The sequence below is a fragment of the Coregonus lavaretus genome, assembly GCF_964263955.1.
Source record: "Coregonus lavaretus genome assembly, chromosome: 13".
NCBI lineage: Eukaryota > Metazoa > Chordata > Actinopteri > Salmoniformes > Salmonidae > Coregonus > Coregonus lavaretus.
Genome location: NC_140000.1, coordinates 22,845,806 through 22,864,197, shown reverse-complemented (window position 1 = coordinate 22,864,197; position 18,392 = coordinate 22,845,806). Strand labels below are relative to the sequence as shown.

The 18,392-nt window shown below is 42.8% G+C and overlaps 3 protein-coding genes across 4 annotated transcripts; all 3 read left to right on the top strand.

Moving 5' to 3' along the window:
• The first annotated feature begins 950 nt into the window (after positions 1-950).
• On the top strand, positions 951-6,642 carry LOC311140364 (ubiquilin-4-like). Its single transcript, XM_084175392.1, has 11 exons — positions 951-1,126; positions 1,789-1,940; positions 2,050-2,201; positions 2,335-2,597; positions 2,933-3,091; positions 3,185-3,410; positions 3,575-3,714; positions 3,847-3,930; positions 4,082-4,197; positions 4,307-4,487; positions 4,719-6,642. Exons 1-11 carry the CDS (start codon positions 980-982, stop codon positions 4,875-4,877), a joined length of 1,779 nt encoding a protein of 592 aa, XP_084031518.1. The 5' UTR covers positions 951-979; the 3' UTR covers positions 4,878-6,642.
• A 2,743-nt stretch (positions 6,643-9,385) lies between these two features.
• On the top strand, positions 9,386-11,075 carry LOC311140378 (ragulator complex protein LAMTOR2). The gene is made up of 4 exons (XM_084175408.1): positions 9,386-9,597; positions 9,757-9,919; positions 10,192-10,281; positions 10,476-11,075. Exons 1-4 carry the CDS (start codon positions 9,530-9,532, stop codon positions 10,530-10,532), a joined length of 378 nt encoding a protein of 125 aa, XP_084031534.1. The 5' UTR covers positions 9,386-9,529; the 3' UTR covers positions 10,533-11,075.
• Positions 11,076-11,286: 211 nt separating this feature from the next.
• On the top strand, positions 11,287-18,082 carry LOC311140375 (ras-related protein Rab-25-like). Of its 2 annotated transcripts, none has more exons than XM_084175405.1 (5): positions 11,287-11,881; positions 15,401-15,575; positions 16,300-16,493; positions 16,961-17,041; positions 17,316-18,082. In XM_084175405.1, exons 1-5 carry the CDS (start codon positions 11,845-11,847, stop codon positions 17,441-17,443), a joined length of 615 nt encoding a protein of 204 aa, XP_084031531.1. In that variant the 5' UTR covers positions 11,287-11,844; the 3' UTR covers positions 17,444-18,082. The 2 variants fall into 2 exon arrangements, with proteins under 2 accessions (XP_084031531.1, XP_084031530.1); XM_084175404.1 differs by having other exon boundaries at positions 15,401-15,596.
• Positions 18,083-18,392: the final 310 nt, after the last annotated feature.

Genomic DNA, 18,392 nt, shown 5'->3' with positions numbered 1-18,392 from the left:
AAGGCAAAGGGTGGCTCCTTTGAAGAATATCAAATATAAAATGTATATTTTGATTTGTTTAACACTTTTGGTTACTACATGATTCCATATGTGTTATTTCATAGTTTTGATGTCTTCACTATTATTCTACAATGTAGAAAATAGTTAAAATAAAGAAAAACCTTTGAATGAGTAGGTGTGTCCAAACTTTTGACTGGTACTGTACATCATTGAGTAGCACACATACATTTTGGTCAAATGCAATGACACCCCCACACCAGTAGACGTCAACGTTCCATAAACCTCAGGTAATACTGCTTTCATCTCTGCTTGAGAATCTTGTTTGCTCGTTTTGTGACGCAGCAAAGATTGTTTATTATATTGACAAGATAGTAAAGTGACCGTTATAACAATGGAAATACATGTCCTCAAAAATGGAAGGCGGGCGGGAGGAGGGGAGAGCAGGTGGAACCATTCTAGCCAATGAAAGGGCCGATACGAGTATGAACAACAGGTCATAGAGATAGATAGAGGACTCATCTTTGTGTATGTGACATTATAGCGTCTGTGACAGCATTGGCAGCGCCTTTGAGGCTATCTCCATTTTAAAGTAGTAAATGCTCTTCTTCTTAATTGGCTGATTGCTCCCAACTCATAGGAATCCCCACCCAGTTGACCGCTTTAATGGTGGAAACCCTCAATGTCAATGTCCATGTTTGAACGTGTTATATGATGAGTCCTTTATCTCTATGACCACAGGCACAACTCCGATATAAAGTAGTTTCTTTCCATAATTGCCAAAATGCCACGTCCGTACACCATTACGAAATTTGTATTTGATCAAATAATCCTCACATAGCAAATAAAAAATACACATTTTTGTTGACCAAATTCGGCACTCATTGACCAATATTATTTTCGTGGACAAATTTTGGGCTGAGTAAAACCTCTCGCTTTTCCTCTTCCTCTCTGGATGTAGTGAATTTAAAGAGGAGTAAAGATGGCGGAGAACAGCGGCACAGATCCCACTGTGGATTCCAACGTTGTTGAAAATGCTGCCTCAGACGGGACCATGATCGTGGTCACGGTAAAAACTCCGAAAGATAAAGAGGAGATAGCGATCTCGGAGGATTCTTCTGTTGCACAGGTATTCGCATTTATATCTACAGTCAGTTATGCAAGTCATGCTGTGGCTAACAAGCATAAATCGAAGTTAGCTAGCTAACTAGTAGCTAGCTAGTTTACGACGTTAAGTGAGAGAATTATCCCAATTTCCCGACTAGTAATCTTTCTTTTCAGCTTGTCCATTTCCTTGAAAATAGGTTCCTAATAGTAGTTTGACTTGTGTTTTGTACATAATCGGTACTGTGTAAAGACATATTATAGGAAGCATGAGTTAGCTAACTACGTAACTAGCTAACGTTAGCTTGTGAGCCAGCAAGCTAGCCAGTTACGTTTGTCGCTGTCAGGCTCATCTAGCTAACTAACGTTAGCCGCGATCAGGCTAGCTGATAACCGGCTAGCCAACGGAGTACCCGGCCATTGCGAAAGCTAATCGGGAAACTGATCGTAATCTTACGGCTAGCGACATGGTTAATGCTGTATTTGGTGACTTCCTAAACCATTAACATTTGGCCTCATGGTCCTTATAAAGTTTAAAGCTACAGCTAGCAGATTCACATAGTTAGCTAGCTAACGTTAGCTGTCGAGAGAACTTTTTTTTCCAAGACTGAATCATTTGGATGTGTACCTATCCTCTTTATTCCCATGTGTCTTCACCGGCCACTTCATTCTGTCTCGTGTATACAGTTTAAAGAGGCGATATCCAAAAGGTTTAATGCCAAGCAGGACCAGCTGGTGTTGATTTTTGCTGGCAAAATCTTAAAGGATGGGGACACACTGAACCAACACAGCATCAAGGACGGACTCACTGTTCACCTTGTCATCAAGACTTCTCCCAAGTAAGAAGATGTTGGTTCTCTACCATTTCTTGCCCACTATTCTTGTTACAAGATTTTGTGTGTGATAATAGGAACATTTAGGTTGATGATGACCTCACTTTTTATCCAGGGCCACAGGTGGTGGCACATCCCAGGCCTCGGCATCCAGCTCAGGGAACCCCCAGGCCAACAGCAGCATCAACCCCAGCCCAGCGCCCAATGCCAGCACAACACCAGGCACTGGGCCTACCCCAGCCTCCACACAGCCACCCAACTTACTGAGTTAGTGACCCAGTCCCCACTAAACAGTCTCACAGAAAGATGGCCATATTGCCATACAACTACTCAACATCCACACAACTAGGCGCTAACGTATATCCTGCCATTAATCCACCGCCCCCTTGTGTCTGCATAGGTGGGTTTGGTGACCTATCTAGCCTGTCAGGCATGGGCATGGGCTCGGCCAACTTCATGGAGATGCAGCAGCAGATGCAGAGACAGCTGATGTCCAACCCGGAGATGCTGTCTCAGATCATGGACAACCCTCTGGTGCAGAACATGATGTCCAACCCAGACCTGATGAGGCAGATGATCGTGACCAACCCTCAGATGCAGCAGCTGATGGAGCGCAATCCTGAGATCTCCCACATGCTCAACAACCCTGAGCTCATGAGACAGGTCAGGTCTGGAGCTCAGATGGGTCCTTTGCTAGAGGTGTCATAGGCTTGGTTCTGAGGAATCATTGTGTGTCTTTATTTAATCCGTCTAAATAAAATAACCTACGCTTGAAGAGCACATTACTTAGATCAAATGCTCATTGTCAAACCATTTTTCTTGTTTATGTAGTTAGCTTGCAATGTAGTTTAAATGTGAAAAGGGGCCTATGTAACAGGGCAAATGTACATAGGCTCAAACCCTTAAACTAGACCGCACCACTCCCAAAACGTTGGGAGGAATGGATGTGAGGAGGCTCATGCACAGATGCATAACGTTAACTCCCTTCCTCTCTTCAGACCATGGAGTTGGCAAGGAACCCAGCCATGATGCAAGAGATGATGCGTAACCAGGACCGGGCGCTTAGCAACCTGGAGAGCATCCCTGGGGGCTACAACGCCCTCCGGAGGATGTACACAGACATCCAGGAGCCTATGTTCAGTGCCGCTAGAGAGCAGGTAGCTATTATTCCTGCGAATACCATGTGTAGAAATACAATCATCTTGAATCAAGTCAGGTTGTGACTTAGTCCACTTTTTTTCCATCCATAGTTTGGAAACAATCCCTTCTCTGCTTTGGGGGGAAACTTGGACTCTGGCGTGCAGCCCTCCAGAACAGAGAACAGGGAGCCCTTACCAAACCCCTGGGGACCCCCTGGAACGACCCCCTCAGATAGCAGCGGGACTGGCGCCTCCACGACAACAACCTCCTCCGCTGGCGGGACTGCACCCAGTGCCTCCAACCCCCTGGGCATCAACGCCTCTGGGCTGGGCAACGGTAATAAAACTACCCCAGAAGCACTTTCACCTTTTAGTCAATCTGCAAAACTATATTTCCCCCTACACCTGTATTAACAAACCAACCTTAAGTATAACCCTTGTTTTCCTGCTTAGCTGATCCTTGGTCTGTTTCTCTCACTCCACACCCTATAATCTGTCCAGGTGGGTTCGGTAGCCCTGGCATGCAGAGTCTGATGCAGCAGATCTCCGAGAACCCCCAGTTGATGCAGAACATGCTGTCTGCACCCTACATGCGCAGTATGATGCAGTCGCTGGCGCAGAACCCCGACCTTGCCTCACAGGTCTGCACAACTTCAGCCCTCTCTGCTTATTGAAAGAAACAGAAGTCCTGAATCCTACTGATAAGTTGAATATTCTAGGCTATTTTGTGTGAAGAGTAGAATCATTGCTTAATGCTTTACTCATTCCCTCAGGCAATGCTGAACAACCCCCTCTTTGCCGGAAACCCCCAGTTACAGGAGCAGTTGAGACATCAGATGCCGGTCTTTCTCCAACAGGTCCGATTTCTGTCTCCAGTTATACATTTTAGTTCCACATACTGATAACACTGTCATCTTTCTTTTTTTTCTTGTTATGGAAGGCACTGAGTTTCTGTTGTGACTAAATGGAACACAATTTGGATTAACCAACTAGATGGTTGTCTTACAGATGCAGAATCCTGAGTCACTGTCCGTGATGACTAACCCCCGGGCCATGCAGGCTCTCATGCAGATCCAGCAGGGCCTGCAGACCCTACAAACGGAAGCCCCCGGACTCATGCCCAGGTACTGTACTATCTGTTATCCAGTAGATGCTTACTGGCCAGACTCGTGCTTTATACCTTTGATTTTATTGATTATTATCATGCCACTTAAACTATGATTCTTCTCCTAGTTTGGCTCCTGGTGGGATCCCAGTGATTCCTCCAACCACAGGAGGCAGTGTGGCCCCAGAAAACCTTCCTCCCCCAACACAGGGCTCAAATCCCACCGCTGCCACCAACCCATCCCAGCAACAGCAGCAGCTCATGCAGCAGATGTTACAGATGTTTGCTAGAGGAGGAGGCGGCTCATCGGTGAGTCATTTGAGCTGCAAACACCATTTCTGACTTTCTACTTGGTTACTATACTTTGCTGTTGTCCAGTGGGTTAGCATTAGCTTTGTGTTTCTACTGACTTCATTGACCTAAAGCCAATGAATACTGGAAGTGAGACTTGTCTCCTAACAGTCACTCAAATAGGACCCCAGCAACATTTTCCATGCAGGCTCATCTAAAAAATTACTTTGGCTATGCTCCCCTTTGCAGACCCAAACCGTAACCCCGGAGGTGCGGTTTCAGCAGCAGCTGGACCAGCTCAGCGCCATGGGCTTCATCAACCGCGAGGCCAACCTGCAGGCCCTCATCGCCACGGGGGGAGACATCAACGCTGCCATTGAGAGACTGCTGGGCTCCCAGCCCTCCTAACTCCCTTAGCCCCCTGAGATTACTGGGAGAGAGGTTAGGTGGGGGGGGGGGGTGAGGGCTGGAGTGGGAGATTACAAATGAACACAGTCCTTCATCACACAGTCTGACAAGCCCCTCAGATAGACTCAATTGAATTCCAATTACTATTCATCTCTTTGGCTGATCTGTGAATCATAGGAAAGATAAGAAGGTGGGAAGGAGAGGGATGTGGGTGTGCAGATTCAAGTTTCTATTGGAAAGATCTCATATCAACCCTGTGGAATGATGACATCGCTGCAAAATGACGCCACCACTAACACCACTACTTCCTCTGTTGACTACGGGAGATTCTTTCTGAAATGACTGTGCCCATTTGCTGGACATGCATGAGGTTGCCGAATTGACTCATCTTAATGGATTGTGTTTAGCCGGTAACAAGTTGACATTTGGAGGAATATGAGTGTTGAAATCATAGGTCAGAGGAATCCCTCATTCTTTCATTGTCACGAGAACCTGCTTGTTTTTACTTAATTTCACTCTATCATGCCTGATTGACTAGTATTTATTACAAGAGCTGTAGAAGTTACGTTCTCTTTTCTTTATCACTCATCTTCAACTTACCTTCTGCTTGAAGAATTTTTTGACATTTGACGTGTTCCTTCAAAACAGATAGGCTGTTGTATTCTCAGTTTGAGCACTATAGCGCCCCTGGTTCAGCTGTTTGCTTACACTTTCAGCTTTTTTGGAAGGGATGTTTTTCAGAATGGAAGGTCAAGCAAGGTAGCTGGTGAGCTCTGCAGTCAAAGCTACATTGAGTCAATGAATGCTATTGAGTGTAAATTATTCTACAGTTTAGGCTCTGATTTATGGGTTAAGTGATAAGACCTCAATGTTTTTAATCTGAGCAATGATAAAAAAAAAGCAGACACCTTTTACATTAACCATTTTGTGTTTTTTCATACAAGCAGTGGTGTAGTGCCTGATAAAAATGTATGTGTTGGGTTCAGCAATATATTCAAATCATTTGTGAAATCAATAGTAACAAAAAGTGTACTAAGGGCATAGATTGTTTTTGTTAAACCCATACGTATTAGTTGCAGTACCTACAGTTAAAGAACATCTGTTCAGCTCTGCCTTTTTCTTGGAGTCCCTTCACTCTGTTATCTATTCTAATAATACCTTTCAAGAAACGTGATCAAGTGTGTGTGGTGGTGATTCATTTAGTTCAGAAGCATGGTCTACACCAGTAGTCTTCACTCCTGATCCTGGAGGGATCCACCCTATGTCCTATGCTGAATTCAGATTCTCTATCCTTCTCAAAATGCACACGTGTTCACCACCAACCCTCTAGGACCAGGCGTGATGAACACTAGTCTACATTGTGAATGTTATGAAGTTATATGAACTTGATATGGATGATTTGTTCAACTTGTACGGGAATTGTTGTGTGTAGTCTGAGAGGTGGGAAAGTTATAGTGGCGACCATGCATACTTGGTAGAGCATTAAAGGACCAAGCTTGAAAATATAAATTGTGAACTGTAATAAACATTGAAGTATCTTAATGGCAATTAAGCATTAAGCTGTTTTAAAATCCACCAGAGTGGAGCTTGAATTCCTTCATTTTCCTCCATGATGACAAAATGTATAATAAGCATGGATTTCTTAGATCTTCAATTTATGATCATTTCAGATAACTTTGAAGATCCTGGTTTAAATGTATGGCTAAAGGAAAGCTGTGTAAGTTATAAATAAATGACTGGGGCTAGTTCAGTCTCATCAATTATGCTTGGGCTGTGAAGTTGAAAGCAATGCAATTGTTAGACTCATCCGGGCCTACCGCAATGAGTTTACTTGGGGTAGTTATTAAGAACTTTTAACTGGTTGGAATCCCATGTCTGAAAATATGATGGGGATATATGCCATTTTGTGCCCTAGATATACCATCTTGTGTCTTTGTTCAATAACTGCAATTAGCCCCAGTCAGGATACTGCAGCTAACTCTGTTCTTCTAACACAGATTCTCCCCCAGTCCCTTTACTCGGACAAGTGTTTAACATCTCAGGAGCAACATGAAAGGGATATCAATACTATAATTGGTGTACTTTGAATATATATATATTATTCCAGTGACTGGTTTCAATGGTCTGGAACCCACTGCCAGTGCCATTCCCATAATGCATTATGATTTGTATTAGGACGTTGAAGGAGTCAGCTGACTTCACATGTATGTGAGATTATGGAATGTACGATTACGGAGAGGCTAACTTACTTCCTGGAGAGCAGGGGGCTAGTATCGCCACATCAGAGTCTGTTCAAGAAGGGTAACAATGAACCCAGTGCTCTGCTTAGAAGCAGAGGTCAGGAAAGCTCAGGTGAACAAGGAGACTGTTGTAGCTGTCTTTTTTGATGTGGAGAAGGCGAATGATATGATGTGGAAGGAGGGGTTGTTAATCAAGCTTGATATTATGGCGGTAGGAGGAAGAACATACAACTGGATAAAGGATTTCCTGTTTGGAAGGTCTATCCAGGTGAGGGTGGGGAAGACTATCAGGCAGCTACCTGGTGGATAACGGTTCACCGCAGGGGAGCGTGATTAGTCCTCTGTTCTCAATCATGATCAATTATGTTTACTCTCAGTTACGGCCGGATATTGGGAGGTTGTTATTTGCAGATGATGGGGCTTTACGGAAGAGGGGAAGAGATGTGCCATACATAGTCAGGAAGGTACAGGAAGCAATTGATGAGGTAGAGCGGTGGGCATTAATGTGGGGATTCAGGTTCTCTGTAGAGAAAACGCAGTGTTCTTTACCAGGAGGAAGGTGGGAGATGAGGTATGCTTGAGGTTATATGGAAGAAACTTGGAGAGGGTGGGGTCCTTCAGGTTCCTTGGGGTATACTTTGACACTAGACTGACCTGAGCAGAACACATTAAAACAGTGGTGGGAAAGTGTAAGAAGGTGCTAAATGTGATGCACTGTCTAATGGGGAAGGAGTTGGGGGCTGGGCGTTCCTGACTGAGGACCATGCATGTTGCATTGATCCGATCTGTAATAGACTATGGCAGTATAGTGTATGGTTCAGCAGCCCGGACCTCATTGGAAAGGCTAGATGTCATACAGGGACAAGGACTCAGAATATGTAGTGGGGGTGTTTCGGACCTCCCCAGTGGCTGCACTACAGGTGGAGATGGGGGGTATGCCATTGCAGATTAGGAGACAGCAGCTGGCAATGAATTATTGGGTCAACCTACAGGGACATGGGGTGTCTCATCCTGCGAAAGGGATTTTACAGCCATGCTGGGAACATGAGTGAGGACAGAACACAAGCTTGGGGTGGGTGGGTAATACCCAGGCGAAGGAGATGGGACTGTATGGAAGGGAGTTTAGTCCAACGGTAGTTATTCCTGTAAATCCACCATGCTACTCCCGCCTCCAGTAGTTGATCTAAAAGTGTTGGAGAGACTACAGAAAGATAGGGAGGGTGTTGATCCATCTGATTTGTTAAATAGATGTCTGGATACTGTGTATCAGGATTTTGTGGCCATTTACACAGATGGTTCAAAAGATTCAAGGACAGGACGTACTGGGTCAGCGTTTGTAGTGCAGGAATGTGGGGTGGCAGTCACAAAACGTATTACAGATCATCTGGCTGTATATATGGCGGATCTGATGGCCATACTGTTGGCCTTGCAGTGGGTGGAGGAAGTCAAGACAGACAGAGTAGTTATTTTCTCTGATTCATGTGCAGTGTTGATTAGTCTGCAGTCCTTTAGCTCACATAGCAGACAAGACCTGCTTTATGAAGTACTACAAACCCATGGCAGGATTAGACAGATGGGTATACAGATAAGATTTACTTGGGTCCCAGCCCATGTGGGGGTGGAGGGGAACAAGGCAGTTGATGTACTGGCTAAACAAGCACTTAGTAGTGGGAATGTTGTAGTTTTAATGAGCAAGGCAGAGGTAAAAAGCCTGATATGGACAGTGATGGTGCAGAGAGGGCAGGAGCAGTGGAATATTTGTCACATGCGCCGAATACAACAGGTGTAGACCTTACCGTGAAATGCTTACTTACAAGCCCTTAACAGGCATTTATTTCAAGTACAGAGGAAAGTCGCGGAGGGGAGGACGTCAGGAAGGGACAGAAGAGAGGAAGTTATTTTTTACAAGATTAAGGGTGGGACACAGCCGGTTGAACAAGACTTTAAATGTGATAGGAAAGCATCCAACAGGAAAGTGTGATTATTGCCAGGAAACAAAAGACCGTAGAGCATGTATTGCTACCGTGTGGGCAGTATCAGAGGGAAAGAGAGTATCTAGTATGAGGGAGAAAGGGATACAGGAAATTAGTTTAAAGAGTATATTGAGTAGAACTTCATTAGATATAGTCTCAAATATTTTATATTTTTTAATAGCAACTGGGCTGGCAGGTTGGATTTAGTTTCTCCCTGTCGCTGGCCCACACTCCAGTACATTAGGTGGCGGTAATGCACCATAACGTTGGATGCCAACCGCCGATAAAACCCACCGAAGAAGAAGAAGAGGAAGCGTCAGCTGACTGGATTGCGGTTGTGTTGTTGTTGAAGAAGTCACTGAACTGGATGATAAGATACACTTCTTGATAATTTCGCCTAAATTAATCGAGTTGCTGCAAAGTATTGCTCACTCCAACCATGTTGCGGCCAAAAGCGTTGACGCAAGTTCTCAGCCAGGCAAATACAAGCGGGGTACAAAGCACACTGTAAGTATCGAGTGGCAGAGGCACGTGAATATAGCGTTCTTTTCTGCTAGCTAGCTAATGAGTTGTTCTTAAGAAGACTTGTAACAACAGCTACCTACATGTAGGTAAGTCTTAGCTAACACTCTGCCTGGCTAACGTATTTACATGTTCTCCCCGCAGATTGTTAAACAATGAAGGGTCTCTTTTGGCTTACTCTGGCTATGGGGACACTGACGCTCGAGTGACCGCTGCAATCGCAAGCAACATCTGGGCGGCCTATGACAAGAATGGGCATCAAGCTTTCAACGAAGACAAACTCAAATTTATTCTGATGGATTGCATGGTTAGAGAGCTTGGACTATATTGTCTAGTTACTATGCATGAACCAAATGTTTGTTATATCATTCTGCCTTACATTGGTTATCCATTGAGTATCACAGTCACCAGAGGCTCCAGAGAAAATCTGTTGTATGCCCTATAACGTCAGTTAAATAGTGGTAGAAAATGATGACCTAGGCTTGTTGGCACCTTGGCAAGTAGTATTACCATCAAAGGTCAATTGAAATATAATGTGCATGCATTTTTATCAATTCCTTTTTTATCTTCTCTTTGCAGGAAGGCAGGGTGGCCATCACACGGGTAGCTAACCTACTCCTGTGCATGTATGCCAAAGAGACTGTGGGCTTTGGAATGCTTAAAGCCAAGGTGAGGAGGAATACTTTGAGTGCGGATGACATTGGTGTATGAATTGTGTTGTGAGGTGCTGTATTTGAAACTACAAAACACTATTGACTAATTCCGGAAGAGACCAAGCATGTCTTTCCTTTAAAGAGCCATGAGCACAGACTGTCTGCATACCACACTAAGCATATTTCTCCTGTCTGTGTGGTATTTTTTAGGCTGAAGCGCTGGTACTGTACCTGGAGGAACCTTTAACCCAAGTTGCTGCGTCATAGGGGGGTGTCTGGCTGGAGTGTTGTCTTCAATTTTGGCGCCCCTGAAAATACATGAACTCTTGTTGCATAAGTGAAGGCTTCACCTGGTCTTCATGAACCACCACAGTCTGTGTATGAATGGACTGAGTATTTATGTTCTGATTACTATATTTATACTCAATATGCTCTAACTTAATGCTTGAGTTTTTAGTCATTTGGCCTTTTGTGGCATGCAGTTCAAATGTCAACCAAAAGTCAAGCTCACACATTGTGTGGGGCTGGCAATGTAAATCTTCAATGAATTTTGCTGCCTGTAAGAGGACTTCTTTCCCAACTGCTGAAAATGCTGACACATTAACTTTAAGGCATTCATTGTTTACCCTAGTCAGAATCGTACATTTGTCTGTTGCTGCCACGCAATAAAATGTATCATATCCTTTTGTAACAGGTTTATGGCTAGCCTGTTTTTTCCCCATTGAAAAATCAAGAAAGATAGGTTTTATTTTTGTCTTCACAAATATATGAAATTGTTTTATGTATTTGATTCATAAATTATAATTTTTGGTGCAGAGTATTTTTTTGCAGAACTGACATATTACAGGTTTGCTGAACTGACCTAAGATTTCATCACCACCTCAATTGTTTGACAGTATTGTTCTTACTGATATATATTTGTGTTTGACCATTCAAACCTCCCTTTTACTGTTGCTATGTGTTCCTGGTTTGAGATTAACAGAACCGGGGGTTTATTAATTAGTCACATACCGTAGCAAAACGTTTTGCAATGGAAACAGTTTTACAACTAAAATGTTTTTCTATTTGACAGGTAGGTCCCTCCCTGTTTTTTTCGGTTTGCTTCTGTTTGGTTCCTAGTGAATACACCTCAGGCGAAGCAATGATTGTCTCTTGCCATGAAAAAGGGATAGGGAAACAGTAATTTCCTGAAGACAATCATTTGGTTTGTCCAGCAGGTGGTGTGTAGCTGTTTCTTTTTCATACAGTTGCTCATGTGGTTGTCCTACCTGTTCAACCTGCCATGGACTAACACCAAGCCACTCCCCCAACTGCCATCATTCCTCAGCAGAACTACCTGATGACACAGCGGAGCCAGTTCCTTGTAAACAATCTAAGTTTCTATTAAACATAGAGGGGGACAGGCGACTTGCAAAGTGTTTAAAACAACCTACTTGTGCGGCTCCTTTTCCTCTTTTAAATCTGAAGATTAGGGTGAGTGGCTTCTGGGCCAGTGTCATCTTTCCTTTTTCCCCTCACACTTTGAGAGCTGGACTTGAAGACAAGGCTTCACATTGTGGCACCACTGAAGGGGTAGATCATGGGTTCAGATGAGGCCTACAACTTTGTCTTTAAGGGTGAGTCCTTGTTCTTTCACCTTTAACTGATTTATGGCTTACATTTACATCATTTAGCAGATGCTCTTATCCAGTAGCAAGTGCATACATTTTCAGACTTTTTTTCTTACTGCTCCCCCATGGGAATCGCAACCCACAACCCTGGCGTTGCAAGCGCCATGCTCTACCAACTGAGCCACAATAATGATGTAATGTATATGTCAACAGAGTTTAAATTGTAAGAATGACTCTGAAACCTACTTTTTCTATTGTTAGAGCTAGCGCAGTGTTGTTCAGTACAGACAACCATTGGGTTCTGTCATTTAGTCTGTGTATGCCGAGGCTAGAAGCTAAGTGCCAGTACAGTATCAACCGCACACAGTATACTGTTAGTAACACATCTACCACACAGATAGGATGCAGGTCACTCTCACCTGTGTTGAAATTACAGACAGTCTAGTGTGGACACACCCTGTTTCAGAAGCAAGTTGCCTTGCATAGTGTATACAGTCATAGGAAATATATTATTGTAGTACAGGGCCCGTATCCACAAAGCATCTCAGAGTAGGAGTGCTGATCTAGGATCAGTGTAGCCTTTTAGGTCATAATGAATAAGACTGTATGGAGAGATTCTAGGTCAGCACTCCCACTCTGAGATGCTTTGTGGATACGGGCCCAGGTCTAGGAGATTTATCCAGTACTTTTTAAGAATGCCTCTAACCTTGAGGTTCATTAATAAGCTCCTGTTGGTATTTTAGTCAAGACGGTGCTACTTCAAGAATGTTGCTATTTCTATGAACTTGAATTCTATTTCTCTATGTAACTGAATACATTCTCGACCTCCAATTGTTATTGTGGTGAGTTTCACAAGCTTATCAATATTATTCCAGGCAAACACACATTCCTGAATATTTGATCCTATTACTCTTTCCATTATATCTATAGTCACACGAGAGAAGCATGTGTTCTGTTACACTGCATGACCTACTAACTAAGTCCTATACGCTACAGGCGTGGTAGAGGAGGTGATGTTGTGCATGATGAGGTGAAGTGATTTGTCGATAGGGAAACAAGAAATCCCAGTTGGTTGGGCCAGTAGGTGATGAAGTCAAATTTTTTCTGTGCTTTCTCTGATCCACATGTAAGGACTAGGCCTAATTCTACTATAACTTTCTTTTTGAAACCATCCAGACATCATGAAGTAAAATCTAAATTATTCCCTGCTTTGATTGTCTAAAAGTAAATGCAGATTTTATATGTAAATAAGGTGATGGAACTGCTCAGTCATAAATCAATTGAAATAAAACTGAATTATTATTAAATGAGGGGAGTTTTTTCCACAACTTACTTAATCCCCTTTTTCCTCAGAACAAAGTCAAAACAGGGCAGTAGAGTGCTTCAAGGCCTCTTGTCCTATAAACCATGGAAACCAGGGGTATTGTTTGCATAAGAGGTTACTGAGTATGGGAGGAGGGGAAATGGCCACATTTTCATCTCGTCTAATAAAAAGCAGAACAATGATCTGCCAATGGAGTGAACAATTACCCAAAACAAACCAAAGTAGAACATCTCGTAAACATTCTTTCCTGCTGCCTGTTTTACACTTCGGGTTAAATCTAAACTGGATTCGGAGACCAGAAACTGGATAGTTGCTTTAGAATGTAAATCTGGGAACATGAACAGGCTGTCAAGGGCTGATGTAATGTGGTGTGGGAGTCAGGCGCAGGACACCGAAGCTTAGTCCAACAGTCTTTACTAGTGAAACACTAGGCAAAATACAATAACGGCCTCAACACAAAACAGAGGCGAGCGATTACGCAAACTGTGCGTAAACAACGAAAACAACAAACATAGAGAAACACGCAGCACTAACGGACAGGCGTAACAATAACACACAAACTAACCAACACAAAGCAGGCAACTTATAGGACACATAATCAGACACAAACGGACACAGGTGCAATAGACAGACAAAACCAATCGAACATCGAAACATCTAACGGTGGTAGCTAGTACTCCGGGGACGGCGAACGCCGAAGCCTGCCCGAGCAAGGAGGAGGAGCAGCCTCGGCAGAATCCGTGACACAGGCATGGCCCCAACATTTTTGCTTTTGACAAATAGCTTATTGCCTGTTAAAAGCTCTGCTGTAGCATAAATCAGCATGCATGGAAGAGAATCAATATGTGCATATCATATCTCCACTTATGGTTTGGAGTGCAATAAATAGAACATGTATTAAGTGACCGTACTAAATAAACCTGTCGTTCTCTTTTTTTGACCTTCTGCACACTGCTCTTTATCACATTCTTAGTTTCCTGGGTACTTCTTAGAACTTCCTTGCTGGTGTGCCATGGAACTTGGATGCCTGTCTTGGTTCCGCTCACATTCTCATGGTTGAGAGTAAAGAATGAATTTGTGTTTGGCTCAGCTCAGTCAGCTGTGTTGAAATCATGGTGTCATTGCGTCTTGTGGTCATATTTTCCTATATGTTTGTCAAGTAGGCCAAGGCTGGCTTTCTGAGTCAGCTGCCCACACTCTAGAAGCAAACACATGAGTCACTGAAACATACAGGGGGGCTTCATTGTTCCTTGTACCTCTTCTGTTTGGACTCAGTAGACTGATTGCTCACAGCAAGATAGATAGAGGGAAGTATCAGTGTAAACTGTACCACATTATTTTTGTAGTTGCTTCCTCTTTTGAAGGCCTGTTTCATTACAGGAAATTCCCCAAGAGCAATGCAATACATGCCATCCTCTCTGGTTCTCCTTTGGTTCTCTTCAACAACTGACCCCTCATTACTGTACATATCTCTTAACCTACAGAGCAAAATAATTACATATTAGCTCCCATTTCCTAGATGATAATTAACACGAACAAGCATGATAATTCATTTTAAAGACACCTGACCCATGATTTTGATGCTACTTCTCAGATGGTTTGTTCTACATTCCTCACTTAACATAATTAGCCCAGTAACCATTTGCACGGGTGTGGTGCTGTTTCTGTCATAGAACACCATTGTGGAGAGATTCCTAATAATATAATGGGAACAATGAGCAACAGACTAAGATTGAGGGTTTAGGGTAAGGTTAGTGAAATTGAGTGGGCTGTTTGAGGACACACCTAGGCCTCACCTAAGAGTTACGCTATGTTCAGGGAACAGCCTTATTGTAGTTATGAGTTGGTGTTAATCAACGGGGTGACATGAGTGAGATTATAACAGTGAAGAAAGAAATGCATTGAATAATCATTGTTTTTGTGTGTAAAATCCATTACTTACTCTCATTATTGTAATTGTAAATGTGTTGTGCCCTGAAATGGCACCTTGAGGTTCTACACCAGATACTATTGTGCAACTGCACTAAGGCAAAATAAAGTGGTCTATGTCTAGGATGAAACACACCTAGTCCCCTTCCTAAATGATAGACATACCATTCATTCACATAATAGGGACTCACTGTGGATGTAAAGCACATATTCAAGCATCTTTCTGGTTTACTTGAACTCACGCCCTGCTCTCCCCTTTCCATCTTCTCCAGTGGTTCTGATAGGTGAGTCCGGTGTTGGCAAGAGCAACCTGCTCTCCCGCTTCACCAAGAACGAGTTCAACCACGACAGCCGCACCACCATCGGGGTGGAGTTCAGCACACGTACAATTCAGCTGAAAGGTCTCATCATCAAGGCTCAAATCTGGGACACGGCTGGGCTGGAGCGGTACAGGGCCATCACCTCCGCGTTAGTAATCTGGGTTAAACTGTGGACCAACGTACACACACACACAAAAGGACAATTTCTCACTATTGTGTGGGTATCTTGGGTGGTATTATAGGCCCAAACACTCCACGTGAACAGGGACTGGTTTCACGTTTTGCCCAGATAGCCTGGAGGAACAAACAGCAGGTTCACTGTTTCAGTCATTTACTACTTGTGCATTTTGGTCTAAATATCCATTTGGCTGGACATATTCAATAAACATCCAGACCCAAACATGTTTCTTCTCTGGCTTAAGAAAATCCTGACTTGTTCTTTTATAAAGACTCTGGAAGGGTTAATTGCATGGAAAACGTTTCAAAACAATAAAAACATGTCCATTCAATTTAATGACATGGAAAATCTGAGGATATGTTATACCCCTGCAGGATTAGTTCTTCTCTGTCCAGAGTTGAGTAATTACTTCACTGAAAAATTCCCTCATGCAAGTTTCCTTCCCTAGAAATGTCTTTCTGCAATCAAAAACCAAGTCTATATTATAACGTTTTTTGTCGGTTCAATGTATCATACTATGGAGGCCTACATGGCATTTCAAGAGAAAAATGGGATATGGATACTCAGAGGCAACACCCATCACATACTGTATCAATATGAATAAAAACATCAGGTTACGGGTAAGGTGTTGACTTATCTCACCACCTCTTTCGCTTTCATATTTTCTCACTAGTTATTATAGAGGAGCTGTCGGAGCGCTACTGGTCTATGACATCACCAAGCATCTGACCTATGAGAGTGTGGAGCGCTGGCTGAAGGAGCTCTATGACCATGCAGACCCTCACATCGTAGTCATGCTGGTGGGCAACAAAACTGATCTGGGGTCAGAGCGATCAGTGCCAACTGAGGAGGCCAAGGACTTTGCAGGTACAGCTGCCAAGACTCTGGCACCATGAATATATCCTAGGATAATAACAATGACTCCATTGTAATAAACATAATAAATTGCACAAAGCATATAACTTCCAAATGTTGTTCCCTTATATAATGAATTGTGGTTTTGCATTGCAAATATGCTAATATTCACAACAGCCAATCGGCCAATAGCCTTTATTGGTCCAAACCTGTGGCTTGAGCAGTGCTTGACTTGGGAGCTGAGTACCGGCACCTCAAATGTTCTACTGCTTGAGCTGCTGTCCGTCTTATAGAATATTAGCTCAAAAGTATTGTTGAGCTCCTGCACCTAAATATAAACAGTACTGGCACCCAAAATGAGTACCGGAACCTATTTCAGTCCAAGTCAAGCACTGTGCTTGAGGCAGTATTTCACCCCAGATTTGACAAACTTAAATTATGAGAAAATACTCAGTAACACTACCTCTCTCACTACACAGAAAAGAATGGCCTATTGTTCTTAGAGACATCAGCCTTGGAGTCCACAAACGTTGAGACGGCATTCTACAATGTCCTTGGAGGTAATGGACTTTTATATATTACAGTACTATTATTGATTTGTTTGTTTTTATCTCTTTAGCTAACCTTGTTATGCTGGTGTAATAGTAGTGCAATCAATGCTCAGTAATTCATCAGTAAAACTGAGTGGAAAGTTGGCATTGCAGAACAAAATGCTGGTGCCACGTTTATTGTTTTGTGTAAGCAGTTGTGTCACTGGCAGTTTGTGGTGAATGGTTTTTTGTCACTGTTTGTTGCACCAGAATTCATGCTGTATCCCTGTGCCTCTTCCATCAGAGATCCACAGGAAGGTGAGCAGTAAAGAGGTGACCCGGGGGTCCATTAGTGCCGTGTCTCTGGCCAGCCCCATCCCCAGAGCTGCAGGCGACCCTGAAGAGAAGAAGCCCTGCTGTAGGAACCTCTGATGGGACAAACCACCCAGTGAGGGAGGGGGGAGAGGGACAAAAAGGGTGACTATGGAGCTGCCTGCCCCACCCACCCCCATTATGACCCCATGTGGTATAGAGCACTCCATCTTCCTCTAGTTAGTGTGCCCAAATGGTGTATGCCTGATTGAAAAGAATGATGCTGACAAAGACCACTCTGATGTGACACAGTTACATGGTGGCAGACAGAATGAGTTTTCCATTCCTAAAGATTATGTAATGTTTATGTACATGGCTGGAGGTCCATGGTCCATTTTTTCCCAAAGAATCCAGAAATGGTTTGAATATAAACAAAATATATATAAAAAAAGATTTTGTGTAAACTTCTAAGATTCAACTTTGCTTGGAAGGAGAAATGTTTTTAGAAAGAAAGGTAGTCAACTGATGTACAGAATATTTGTATTTTTTTGTGATTGTGAGGTTGGACAACAGGTGCCAAAACCATGTTTAGCATTTTACACAAAGTTTGATTAATTAAATTGTCTGTCACTGTTGTTTGTGCTCTGTTTACTTAATTTACAGTTACATGTACTTTTTATCTTATCCTTACATTGTTCCAAAATGGTTTATTCTTATTGAGAGATGATTTTACAATACAGGAATATTTTTTGCACTCAGATGCCAGGTTCATTATTGCTTGCCTTTTAATTATCACTTTTGACATTTGATTTCCTTTACAATAATAACCAATCCATCATACACACATTTCATACCTGTAGATTATAATAAATAAATGCATATGCCAATAAGTATAATACACAAACAGCAACTGATAGAAGAGAATATAATGGAATAGGCTACATTTTCCATCTGTGAGGATCGCTTTTGAATCTAATGAAGTTATCCCATTAATGATCAGACATTGACCATATTGATCTCATAAGTAGCCCTTGGCTAAACCTATAATAATAATAATAATTCATTTAAT

Bases quoted from the DNA above. Each gene is read 5' to 3' on its own strand.
- LOC311140364 (XM_084175392.1), top strand. From the start codon at position 980: ATGGCGGAGAACAGCGGCACAGATCCCACTGTGGATTCCAACGTTGTT. The intron at 3,411-3,574 runs GTAATAAAACTA...TAATCTGTCCAG, and splicing joins CGCCTCTGGGCTGGGCAACG to GTGGGTTCGGTAGCCCTGGC. The intron at 4,198-4,306 runs GTACTGTACTAT...TTCTTCTCCTAG, and splicing joins GCCCCCGGACTCATGCCCAG to TTTGGCTCCTGGTGGGATCC.
- LOC311140378 (XM_084175408.1), top strand. From the start codon at position 9,530: ATGTTGCGGCCAAAAGCGTTGACGCAAGTTCTCAGCCAGGCAAATACA. The intron at 9,920-10,191 runs GTTAGAGAGCTT...TTCTCTTTGCAG, and splicing joins TTATTCTGATGGATTGCATG to GAAGGCAGGGTGGCCATCAC. The intron at 10,282-10,475 runs GTGAGGAGGAAT...GGTATTTTTTAG, and splicing joins TTGGAATGCTTAAAGCCAAG to GCTGAAGCGCTGGTACTGTA.
- LOC311140375 (XM_084175404.1), top strand. From the start codon at position 11,845: ATGGGTTCAGATGAGGCCTACAACTTTGTCTTTAAGG. The intron at 11,882-15,400 runs GTGAGTCCTTGT...CATCTTCTCCAG, and splicing joins CTACAACTTTGTCTTTAAGG to TGGTTCTGATAGGTGAGTCC. The intron at 17,042-17,315 runs GTAATGGACTTT...CTCTTCCATCAG, and splicing joins ATTCTACAATGTCCTTGGAG to AGATCCACAGGAAGGTGAGC.